This window comes from Stegodyphus dumicola, chromosome 2 (assembly GCF_044657685.1).
Source record: "Stegodyphus dumicola isolate Sdum_Otavi_A_Nest chromosome 2, ASM4465768v1".
Taxonomy (NCBI): domain Eukaryota; kingdom Metazoa; phylum Arthropoda; class Arachnida; order Araneae; family Eresidae; genus Stegodyphus; species Stegodyphus dumicola.
Window position 1 is genome coordinate 250,975,483 of NC_140769.1, and position 12,737 is coordinate 250,988,219.

At 34.9% G+C, this 12,737-nt stretch overlaps 1 protein-coding gene across 2 annotated transcripts in view; it reads right to left on the reverse strand.

Annotated features, from left to right (window-relative positions):
• Nucleotides 1-12,737, reverse strand: part of LOC118198284 (CD151 antigen-like) — a 258,214-nt gene that overhangs the window by 17,637 nt on the left and 227,840 nt on the right. Inside the window, exons 5-7 of one of the 2 annotated variants that reach the window (XM_085812014.1) lie at nt 8,124-8,213; nt 2,471-2,671; nt 1,002-1,997 (exon numbers count right to left, since the gene is read on the reverse strand). In XM_085812014.1, the coding sequence (XP_085668140.1) occupies nt 1,800-1,997; nt 2,471-2,671; nt 8,124-8,213 (489 nt within the window). In that variant the 3' untranslated portion in view covers nt 1,002-1,799. Of the gene's footprint in view, nt 1-1,001; nt 1,998-2,470; nt 2,672-8,123; nt 8,214-12,737 lie in introns of those variants that run through there. The other variant, XM_085812015.1, reaches the window with a different exon arrangement.

Here is a 12,737-nt window from a genome sequence, read left to right on the forward strand (position 1 = left end):
GTTGAAAATACAGTTAATCTAGTGTTCCTTTTAATAATAAAAATGGTTCCTGCGAAAAGAAACAAACGCACTGCTGGTTTAAAATGCAAAGACATTCATTTCGCGAAAGAAAATGGAAGTCGTGTTGTAGCAAGGGTGTCTGGTATTGGTGAACATAAAACGGATGATGATGATGATTTACGGATCAGAGTAACTATGATGGTGAAGATGAAAAAGAATTCGATGATGTGCTTGAAGATATAACGGATGACGAACTTTTCATGTTATCCGATAATATAGATTTGAAGTTCATAAGGTATGCCATTTCTTTTAAATAAACATCATTTAGGTATATGTAGAAAATCTATTTTTTTTTTTTTTTTTTTAATGCTCGTTCCTTATTTTTAAACCTATCATTTTTATAACCGGCGTAAAATGCGCGTCCGTAAATTTGAACCTAATTTTTTGCAATGAAAAGTGCATGTTATACGCAGGATTATGCGGTAACTAAAATTTTGAAATCTTTGCTACAAATACATAACTGGAAGTGTCTTTCTTCATGGGCAGCACAAAATTGCTTTCGGACCGCTAGTTTGAGACTACTGGTGTAACATGTGTAGGTATTGGTAGCATGTGTTGCAATATTTTTAACCACATAATATATTCCTCAGCTGCAGGAAAACGAACAAATAAACAGCTGCATCTGACATACTTTATAATATACGTAACAAACTTTATAATATACGTATCACCAGTTCACGTTTAACTGGTGGTAACGGTGAAGTGCATTCATTCACTTAATAGCTGCTGAAGAGATTTCCTCAAAATTTTGAAATATATTTTGCTGTTATTTGCATATATTATATGAAGTGTACCTTACTGATTACATTCAGAGCCAGCTGATTAGGCACTGTATAACTAAACAATGAACAAAAGCATGATAGCATGCTATGCTGAAATTGGAATTAATGACTATTAGTGGGTATGATTTCTTATTCTAATTTATTTAACGTGCACCCTTTAGGCCAAACACAACTAATACATGTATCTCAAAAGAACAGTAGCATTTGAAATTGAATTAAAATGATGCCAGTATCACACTAGGAATAGCAACTTAATTTATTCTTTAACCCTGGACAGAGTCAGATAAACAGCAAAAGCATAGAGTGCTGTTTTATCACAAGACGTAGAATACATTTCAAGGTTTCAGAAAACAGCAATATATTTCATAATATTTATTACTCTTAATTAATAGCAAATGTACGAGTGAATCTACAGATACAATGCATAGAGATATATAAAGATGCAAAATCAGATATATCTGATCGTTACAAAACCAAAGATGCAAAATCAGATATATGTAATTGTTACAAAACGTAATAACCAATGTAGATGCAAAATCAGATATATCTGATCGTTACGAAACCAAAGATGCAAAATCAGATATATGTAATTGTTACAAAACGTGATAACCAATGTAGATGCAAAATCAGATATATCTGATTAAACTTATAAAACTTAAGCTAGTCCAAATTATTAGTTTCGTTAATAATACCTTTAAAATTAATAAATCTAAATATACGTTTAATTAGCTCAAGCAGACTTAAAACTTAATTAATGTGTATAGGCCTATAAATTTAATTATATTTTTAGGCTTATAAAATTTTGTTATTTTTAGGTTTATATATATAAGTTTTCCATGTAAAAATTATGAGGTGCATTAAGTTTTCCGTGTAAAAATTTAATGCACCTCAAAGATTTGACCCTAGTGCCGTTTGTATAAAATATTTTAAAGATGTCTTTATGCAGACAAGAAAGATTTAAGCAAAGATATGTGTCGTAGCAAAATAATCCTCAAATGAAATTTCTTTTAATTGTTGCTGGGAAACAGCAATGGAATTAACAAAGCAGTGGATTCCAAAGAAACCCACCATTTTAACAGTGGCGTTTAACAGGAAAACAATTCCTGATGTAAGTAGCAATTTCTTTCTTCGTTTCTTTGCGACATCAGAGCAACCCTAAAAGAAAATAACATTTTACAAATTCACTGCAGAAGAACGGTTTAAGCATTCTTTTAGAGATTAGTTTCTCACCAGATAGGGAGGAGAAAAAATTGATTTTTTTCCCTCATTGAATTTGAATAAATGTTTTTCATCTGCAACGTTGGAAGAAATTATCCACTGGCGTGCATGAAATGTAGGCTGTTCCATTTATATATTTAATTAAGAAAAGATTGTATGCAGTCTGAACTTATCACAGTTTACTAATCGCCGCCCAGATGGTATAGCGGTACCGAAGAATACGGTTTGAATCTTCGAGAAGGCATGGTTTTAATTGTCCGTCCCTTCATAGGAGGGAATGGTGGCCGCCTATTAGGTGCCTTCACAATGAAATGGCCACAACTTCTGACCTTAGGAGTGGCCATTGCTGAATGGACAAATGCCCGCCATTGGATTTATAGATATATAAAAAAAAATATTATTTAACCCACCTTTTGATGTATGAGTCTAGAATCCAAGACCTCTTCATACGGTGGCTGACCTTTATTGCAAGATAGTTCTTTTTGTCTTATAACGCTTCCCGTGAGGCAACAGCTGGGAGGAACGACGAAACTGGTATTTTTCTCTCTTTGTTGTAGCCACCATGTAGAACCCACCCAGTCCCCTGGAAAATCGGCGCCGCAACATTGAAGCTAGAAGAGGATAAAACAAACGCTGATTTAATGTTTTTGATTTCACTTTTGTGCTAAACATAAATGTACAACAGCAGGCATAATTTAGTAATGCTTATTTATCATGCTATATTAAAACATGCAAGCTCAGGAGAACTTACGTGTCGAGAAAATCCTAATCGCAGGGGACCGTGCTATTTAGAGGGCCTCAAAATGATTCTCCGGATTAGAAAAAATGTAAAAATGAGTGGCAGCTTCACTCAATATGCAGAAACGGTATGCTTTCTCAACATTTAATACGAAAGTGCACTTTTGTTTTCATCATTTGCGTCATCACGCTACGGTTCTCACTTTGACCTTCGGAACTAGCAGAGCAGGAGAAAATATCAAACTTCACTGGTGCCATCTATCGATTAACATCGCCATTAACAAAACAGCGTTCTCCAGCAAAAATTAGTTTCAGTTATCAGATATATTCGTAGATAGCGTCGCGAGAGCGGCAAGGTCTAAGGTACGCCTTTTGTGGCCTCCATAAATATGAAACAGGGGTATCTTTTGTCTTAAGATGACTGGCCACTGTGAAGTGCGGGACGGCACTGAATTCCGAAAGAAAGGCAAAAGCTAGGGCGGAAGCGGTCCCGTCACACAGCGTTGTACTTCATAAATCAGTGACTGCATAGTGATCTTTTGGAAGACCTTCTGAAGAAAAGTGGATCGCATTTACATCACACATTAATGCGCAAAAATTAAGCAACAAAAATTCATTTTTCAACAAGCAACTATGAAATTGTTGAAAACGGTTTTTGGAAAAGCCAACTTGGTAGAATGGGGATGCATATCCACATATCAGCACCATGACGTTAGATGGCATACAAAATACGAGAAATCAGCGCGCGCAGTACAAGGCAACTTAAAAAGAAGAAAGGATGGGGCATTCCAGTCATTCTTCTGCAACTGAAAGTGAGATTGTACCTGCAGTATGGCTACAAGAAACCATCAGGACGCCTTTACACGTGGTAGAATGATTGGGAATCTTAAGGAGGGACATAGTTTGAATGCTTGTCGCTCAGGAGTTTGGAAATAACAGAAGTATTATTGTAGGAGTTTGAAAGTTTTCCACACCACACGTACAGCTGTAAGAAGGTTGGTGGTCGTCGGCCAAAGAAAGCAATGATGACTGAGGACCGATATGTAGTCCTGCAGGCGAAAAGAGATCGGAATCAAACTGCGGGAAACATTACCCACAGCTCAGTTGCTCACTGCAACCGAAAAACAGGTGTCCTGGTTTACTGACAACTTCATAAATGTGGCCTATTTGGCCGCAGTCCTAAACGTTCATACCATTAACAGTAGCCCATCGGCAGCACCGTTTACAGTGGTATAGAGCATAAAAAGACTGGATACCTTATCAACGGAATAGCGTTCTCTTTACCAATAAGTTATTTCAGTCTGACAAACGATTCCTGACACCACTTGATATGAAGAAAAGTAGGGACACCTTTCATCCCACCAACCCGGAGATCGTTACTATAATTAAGTTATTTCCTTCACGTGCGTGGTTTTTGGGGCCATTGGTCGCGCCTTTGTCTTTATGGATGACAGTGCAGGGCCACAAGAAACTCATGCTGTTGAGAAGCGTCTATAAAGGGAACATACTCACAGAATGGATTAGCCAACGTGCTTCCCTGATTTAAATCCCATTGAACATGTGTAGGATACTTTAAGGAGATGCGTGGTGGCACGATCTTACTCTCCGGAGAACACCGGACAATTGCAAGAGATGTTTTTTGAAGAATGGGAACTCGTTCCCTAAGAACTGTTAAATCTGATGTTGAATATCGATAGACATTGCAGTTAAGAGAGTTTATATCCCCGAGTAAGGCTCTTTAGTTTTTTGTTCTTCCTCTTGGCCAGACAGTCTTTTGTACCACCGCCATTTTGCCAATAATCTCTATCTCAAAAGAAATTTGTTCAAAGTGGTGTGCTCCAGGGAGCCAAAACTTTTCAGTATCTTTGTAAATGACCTGCCAAACCCTAACTGAATTCTAAAATGCTCATATACGCAGACGATACAGTTATTTTATCAAAATCAAGAAACCATCAAATCGCAATTGACAACCTGCAACTGCAATGTTAACATGGTCACCGGCGGATCAAGTTAATATTTCAAAATGCAGCAGTGTGTATTACAGAAGATACAAGAAGCATACGAAGTTAAACTCAGAAGTAAAGATAGGAAATGAAATCATCCCTATTACAAATTCATATAAATACATTGCGGTAATAACCTTCAAAGAATACATTATGGATAAAATTAACAAGGCTAATAGAGCTTTTATGGTCTTATACAGTTTTAGAGGAAGAGAATTCAAACTCAGCATCCATGTTAAAAGAATGTTTTACTTAACGTTTATTCGACCAATTTTATAATATGCAGCCCCAATGTGAGCCACCACACTAAAAACTAAAAAGCAGGAGATCGCAGTCTTAAAAAGAAGGATGATAAAAGCCATGGTGAATGTGCCATGGTTTGTAAGAAACTCACAAATTTAAACAGATTTGAAAATAAGTCTTCATCAACAAATTCGGATAGATGCTACCAACACTTTCGAGAAGATGAAAAATTTGCAATACATAGGGTTCGTACGGTACATAAAAGCCCTTAAATGTCCTTCGGTTTTTTGGAATCGAGTTTTGGTCCTTAAAAGTCCTTAATTTCGGCCAAAATCGGCAGAAGGTCCTTAATTTTAATCATCTGAAATTTCTGTCTTGTTTTTACGACTGTTGTTTTGAGTGTGAATTATCATTATGGAGGAATATTTTTGACAAATCACTGACAAATATGAATATCTTTTGAATGGGTTCATGGGTTATAATTTGTTCCTATTTCTAATATAAAGAGTGGGATACTGGAGTTTCTGAGCAAGGAGTCAAACATAAGCATTTCAAAATTATTTAATTTTTTTCTAATGAAGAGCATTTAAACAACTTTCTGCTTTTGGGGATGTGAATTCTTTTATTAAACGGTTCTAAATTTAGCGACTTATCAACATTTTGGCGATTTTAAGTTTGATTTCTGCAGAAAATTATATCGGAGATCTGGGAATTTTTCGACGATTTTTTTTGGAAACATTGATAAATTTAATTAAAATAATGGTGATGTATTTAAATCACATTTAAGGAATAACATTAAAATAAAACATTTTTATTTTCCTTTGCTATATAGTATTTTGAATCTGAAAAATAAACAAGGTAATAAATGCTATAAAGCACAGTTTACAAAACAATTCATAGCAAAAGCAGACTACTATATAATTAATTAAAATTTTCTTCCTTTTAATTTTTCCATGGTAAGAATTTTTTCCATGTAATTGTCTCAGAATATTCAGAATTGTCAGAGTATGTATCAGTTTTCTGTATAAAATTAATTTTCCTCTTTTTCCACTGATTTTTTTTTTTTTTTTCAAAATATTTCTATTCCATTTTCTTTTGGGAAATCTTTGGAAGGACAAAGAAATCATAATGTTTGAATGTTGCACTTCTGATACTAGAAGTCTTTTTCTTCACATCTTTATCTTCCCTTTGTTTTCTTAACTTTTCACTTGACACAAGTATGGAAAATATCAAAAATGCTCTAAGCTTATCACATGGACAGGCATTTATAGAAAGGCATTCTTTTATTTATAAAGAAATTGAAAGCTGACAATTCCACTTAATAAGTCTGGAAAGAGTCAGATTATCAGTCTCTGAAGGAGAGAACGCAGTTACTTGTCGCTCTGTAAAAATCAAATATTCTTTATAATTTGTTTTCTTAGCGAAATTCCAATATGTCCATCAGTCTCCGAAGGAATGAATGGAGTTGCATGTTCCAAATCCCGTATTCTTCACCTTATTCCCCTGCTAGCCACACCTGTCTCCTCCAGTGTCTTACAAATACCACAGTGAGACCAAAATTATTCTTGGAGACTTCAACACTAAAAGCCCTTCATGGGGTTGCCAACTACAGGATTCCAAGGGAAACCAAATTGGAAACCTGGCTGCTGACTTGAATTTGACTATTTTTAACACAGGAGAAAGCACTTACGTCTCTAGAACCATCGGCAGTCCGTCTGCTCTCGATATCACCGCTACAAGCTAACAAACTGCAGATAATTCTCACTGGAAAGTAATAAAATTTGCAATTAGCGACCACTATCCTGTTCTCACCGCTATCCAAATAAATCAGAAATACTTCCCACAGTATAAGCGTTCATGGAACTTCCACAAAGCTCCATCTCTTTGACTGTCCTGCTATTTTGGCTAAGCTCTTCAATATAGATATAGTTCCCTCGCACCAACTTTCCTCTATTCTTCGAAGATTATTGATGTTGCTGCGGCTCTTCTGGATACTTTCGGTCCTATTTGACTCCTCTGCACTGACTCCTCGACAAGACAATAACAACAGCGACATCCTAAAACTTGCTTCAAAAGTAGTGCATTTTAGCAGCTGCGAAGGCCATGAAAAGCCCGAAATTTCAAGCACGAATTTTCAGCGGCTAGTAAAACTTTACTGAAGAGACGAAACGAGCTCATATTTTCGGCTACTGGAATTCATTATCTTTATGCTACTATTCATACGTGGCCGGGACGGCTATGAAGTACACGCCCATCTACCTTTCGCCGGGAAAACTTTACTCGCAGACCGGTAATTCCTTATCGCTGGGAAAACTTTACTCGCAGACCGGGATCGACCGAATTTCGGTCGAAACCTCATTGTCTTTCGTTCTCTCTCTGCCCCCATTTTTTTTTCTTTTTGTAATTTTCAATAAGGTAGAAAAATCTTTCTTCCATTTCGTGTTAAAACTTTTAGAACCTCGGTTTCTCTCAAAGAGGGACCGCCTCTAAAATCACTATTGGCTCAAATTAACTATAAATTAATATTCATCCAATCAAGTACTTATCTTGCTTTTTCTCCAACCAACAATAAAAGGGTAGTAATTCATCGCCAAATTTCCAATACAAGTCTAACCCCCTTTTAAATGTGACATATCCCGTCCTCGCGCTAAACTTCAATGAATGGTTTTAACCATATTTCTGCCAAAGATGCGACACTAATAGAAATAAACAAAACAGAAAGTTTTAATTTCAGGAGAAGCCGAAATTTTCTCGCCTCAAACGAATGAAACACGTGTGAAGTTTGGACGTAAAAGGGGGTCGGACTATGACTGACCCCAAGTGAGTGGCCTCGTAGGAACGAACATCATCCGCTTTTCAACAGTTCAATTCTTTTCGCTAACATATTAAGAGTTTTATCGCATTCAAATGAAAAATGAGTTTAAATAATAATATACTAAGGATTAGTTCACAAATAATAACATTTATAAATTGAATTAAAGCACCGTAAATTACAACACAGTATCAACTTTGTGTACCTGTAACTCTGAATACCTATGTACTATTAGATGTTTTAAATGAATAACGAAGAAATTCCTACTGTAATTTGCAGCCTGAAGATTCGCGGATTTTCCATGCTAAAGGCCCGTGTTTGGTTTACTATAATACGTAAGGCATTATCACGAACAGGCTGAAAAAAAGAAAATTAATTACTACAAGAAAATAATTATAAAAGTTAAAGTCTTTAAATAATTTTATAGATTTTTATAAAGATTTTGGATGAAAATATGCCAGTTCCTTTTTTATTCAAAATTTAACTGAAGTTATTAGAAATAATTTTTTCTATTTATAATGATACTGAATTTTCCTGTACGTAACAATGGATATTTTTTTTTTGGCTATTTGGAACATTGTTGTGCTTTCCTATTTGTACCTATATGCTGCATTTAGCGAATCAGAATAGGATCAGCCTTTACAACATGGAAATTTATTTTTAACCCGAACACTGAAGGCACATAATAATTACCTTTTGTTTATATTTTTGTGTTAGTTTTTGTATAATATATGCGACGAGTTAAAAAAACATTGACAGCAAAAGTATTTTGAGATAGAAGAAGGGAAAACGTTTAATTACTGTATTTTTTCTCTATTTTCTTTCCCTTGCATATTCACCCACTTCAGTTTTTTTTTCAGCATATGATTTGGAAACTTCTGATGTATGGTAACAATGTAAAATGTATGCACAAATAGGAAATGATTTTGTCTAAGTAGTATAGTTACAGAGGGTGTTTACGCATTTTTAAAACGATTTAGATAATGTATTAAGAAAAGCAAATGTTTTTCAATAAAAATTTGATCCCTTTGGTAGCGATTCCACAGCATGTTGATGGCAGTACGATGCACATTCAGCAATCTCGCAACAGCGAATTGTCTTGCACCAGCTTGCATAACAGACAGCCCTCCAATGCATTTCATCGTGCAAATGGTGTCTTCGAATCATGCTTTAGGCTTTGGTTATCTCGAATTATACGGAACTATCGCTGCTTGCGCACTGACGCTTAGGTTCGGCATGCCTGTTTAAGGCATTGTGGTGCGACTGCAGGATTGCGTTTTATGCTAATTTTGGTCATCTATTTTCTTTCGGCGATGCAACCGCTACGTCATATATAAATTGTATGCTTGGGAACTCTCCTTTTTATATTAGTACCTTCCATTTTAGCGTTTGTTGCTCATTTTTTGATCACGAGTGTACATAATCTCTATAGACTATAATAAAAGAAGGAGTCTGTCTGTATGTGTGTCTTTCGTTCGTGCTGTACGTAAGCTAAAGTACGTAAGCTGTACCCAGGGCAGTGAAATTTGGTACATAGATACATTTAGACAAGAGCCAGGGCTCCTCAAAGCGATTTTTTTTTTTTTCAAAATTTGAATCAGATTTTTTTTTATTTTATCTTTTCTGATAAAATCGCGTCATTTTGAATAGTTTCATTTTAGAAATGTGGTTTTGGCAACAGTTTTTCATTCAATGCTTTGCATACTGGACTGCTGACTGTTGAAAATATGAGATAAAATGGTGCTTATTATTCAAAATTGGATGGCTAGAGGCGTAAACACACCTCTAGGTATCGTTGTTCTTTCACAATGCGGGAAACATGCATAGACTCAAACAAATTCTCATTATTTAATTTCTTTAAGTTCAACACAGGGCGATAATAGTTGCTGGCAGCCATTTCAAAAGTGATTCAATACTAAATGCCGTTTCGAGACTAACAGCGCTTCTGGGCTTACGCTCCTTCGGGCTAATAAAAGAAAAGAAACGAAAAAATGGTAATGGTAGGAAAGATTATGAGATTAAGCAGGGGTAAGCTCAGTCTCATATTCTTTATATATCTGCCCTGTTACCCGTTGAGCTCAGTTTTTTTATTCTTATACGTTGGTAAACTGGGCATATTTTGCTTTGAAATTGATTGAAATATTCTGTTCTTATGTTCTTGTTAAGGTTTTTCTGCCTTTAGTTAATCTGCACGCAATACTTTTAGAACTATCAATAAATTTAAAAGTTGTTTAAGTGGTACTAAGCCTAATGAAACCTCCATTTACTTACATTTGAAACTCTTAATAGAATAGTGAATTAAGTTAGCTTGTCCACCAATTTCAGTATCTCTTTGACGGATGGGACCAAAAGTAAACTTCCAGTTTTGTGCACCGAAAAATCTGTCTTCTTGCCCGCAGACCAAATTGCTTGTTTTTGCTTAGAAACGCTAATTTTAGTTGCAAAAATTGTGTTTATCTCTATTTGGTGTTTTATGTTTTTCTGTATTTATAATTTTCAATGCAGATGTTTAGTGTTTTTATGTATCTTTGTCTTGTCGCCAAGTGATAACTGAATTGATGAAATGGTAAATAAATTTCTAATGAAATTCGAGGAAAGAATTTTACATGAAATTCAGCAAAAAAAATGGATGTAATTTGGTAGGCCGTACAAAGAAGTCATGTAGTATCAACATCAGATTTTTTTCATATTGTAACCCTACGGCTCAACGAGCGCCACCTAGCGACCGCCGGAATAAACACCAGTCATAAACAAAAACTATATACAGTTAGTCGATGTGCGGGAGTCATGAACTAAGCATGCTGTTTTCCCGAGATGTTATTCCCTGATATTTACTTTGTAACTTAAATGTGTAATTATAACGCCCTTAATTGTAATGTTTTATCTTATTTGCGTTTTGTTAATTAAAACTATTTTAAAAATGCCAAGTGAGTATTTTGTTTATGGTAGTTTCGGTTGTAGTTGGCTACCGAACGCGCGGTTCGAATGTTTTATCCAGTTGAGAAAAACCATGTTTAGTTTACGAATCCAAGACATCGGCTCATATTCTTTTCCAGTTTTTTAGGTACTACTTCCACCAGCGAAGTCTTCACCCTAAGATTATTTTGGAAATTGAATAAAGTAGCGGTTTTATTTTCACCCGAAGGTTATTTTGGACATTGCATGGTTTCATCTTCACCCGAAGATAACGGATAAGCATTTAACTTAATAAGAAAGAGATTTTCACTTAATAAGCATTTAACTTAATAAAGAGATAGCAGTTTCACTTGAAACAATATAAAATTCTAATTATAACGTCGATAATACTTTAATAATATGGAATAAAATGTGTCGTTGAAAACGAAACAGAATCATATATAAAGTATATACCGTATTTGACGGCATATAAGACGCACCCTTATTTAGGCGGCCACACACAAGGGAAAAAAGTTTCAATAGCGTGGTTTCTTTTAGTTCTCACGTTTCGTAAAAGCCATATAAACAATTATTGAATGCAATTACTTTCACGTGACTGTGTCCTTCACATATAAGACGCAGGTAACTTTTTTGAGACCAAAATTAGGAAAAAAAAGTGCGTCTTATATGCCGTCAAACACGGTATAAGCTCTAGGTGTTTCTTTTATCTAGGTTGCACGTTAAAAATTTATATTGTCTTACGTTGTTTAAATAATGGATTTTTATTTGAATTTCCCGTGTTTTAATTCTATGTTCTAAATGAAGAATAATTTTGTTTTCATTAGAAGTCAACACGAGTAAAATTTCGTTCCGGTTCTGAACGAAAAGTGTTTACGTAACAAAATGTTATTTTTATTCTGATTGATAAATGTTTCCGGCGTGCATAATTCTTTTTAGTATTTTTATAACTGTATTGCTATCAATTAATAAGTTGTATGTTTTGTTTTATTTTATTTTATGAATAATATTAACGGATGTTTTCTTTTCCTCTTGGAGAATAGAAATGATTAAAAAGTGAAAAGGGTTTTATCATTATTTAAACTGTGCCACTAATGCTTTGTTTTTATTCAATAAGAATTCTTCTTTTGAATTAATATTTTAGTTGCCATTATTCTGAAAATCCATTCTAAAATTTACTGCATTTTCCAATTGTGTATTTATCAAATTTTTTAATTATTATTTTGTAATATTTGAGAACAACTTATATATCTAATTGTGTTTTTAAAAGAGAACTACAGTCGAGAACTAATTTCTTAAAGCATTTAGGATTTTGCAGACATCACAGGCATAACTAATAGAAGATTTATCAAAGTTAAATTCTATTTTCTCCTATTTCGAAGCAGGAGAGATGTGATGAATGTGTAGTGCCCTCGCCGGGACTTGAACCACGGACCTCTCGAATACGCACCGAGTGTGCTGCCTATTACACCACGAAGGCATGCTAAGAAGGCGGGAGAAATAATTCATAACATGATATATGTATTTTTAAGTGAAGGCAACTTCTATGCAACCGGTTGTTTTCTGCTAAATTGAAATTATACATTAAAAGTGTAATAAATTTTGAAATATTAATTGGCTTACGGTATTCCAAGTTTCATCCCTCAACAGCATACCTGGTTTTGATCAAACAACTTATGATGGGTTTCTGCTAGCTGTCCGATCAGTTTGTCTTCGCATTTCCTAGAGGGCCATTCATTGAGAAGAAAACATGAGCTTTTGCCATCAAACTGAAGCTCTTTCTATGTTAATATCCGAATATTCAGGAGCATAATGTGATTTGATGACATTATATTTCTAGCCCAAAAGGGGCTCTTAGTTTGCAAACGGGATTTTGATGTGGATCCAGTATGGATGTCGGTTCACTATAGAGGAGAGATTTGGCTTTCAAATTGCTGCCACTATATATTATTGTCTCGTATTATTTTT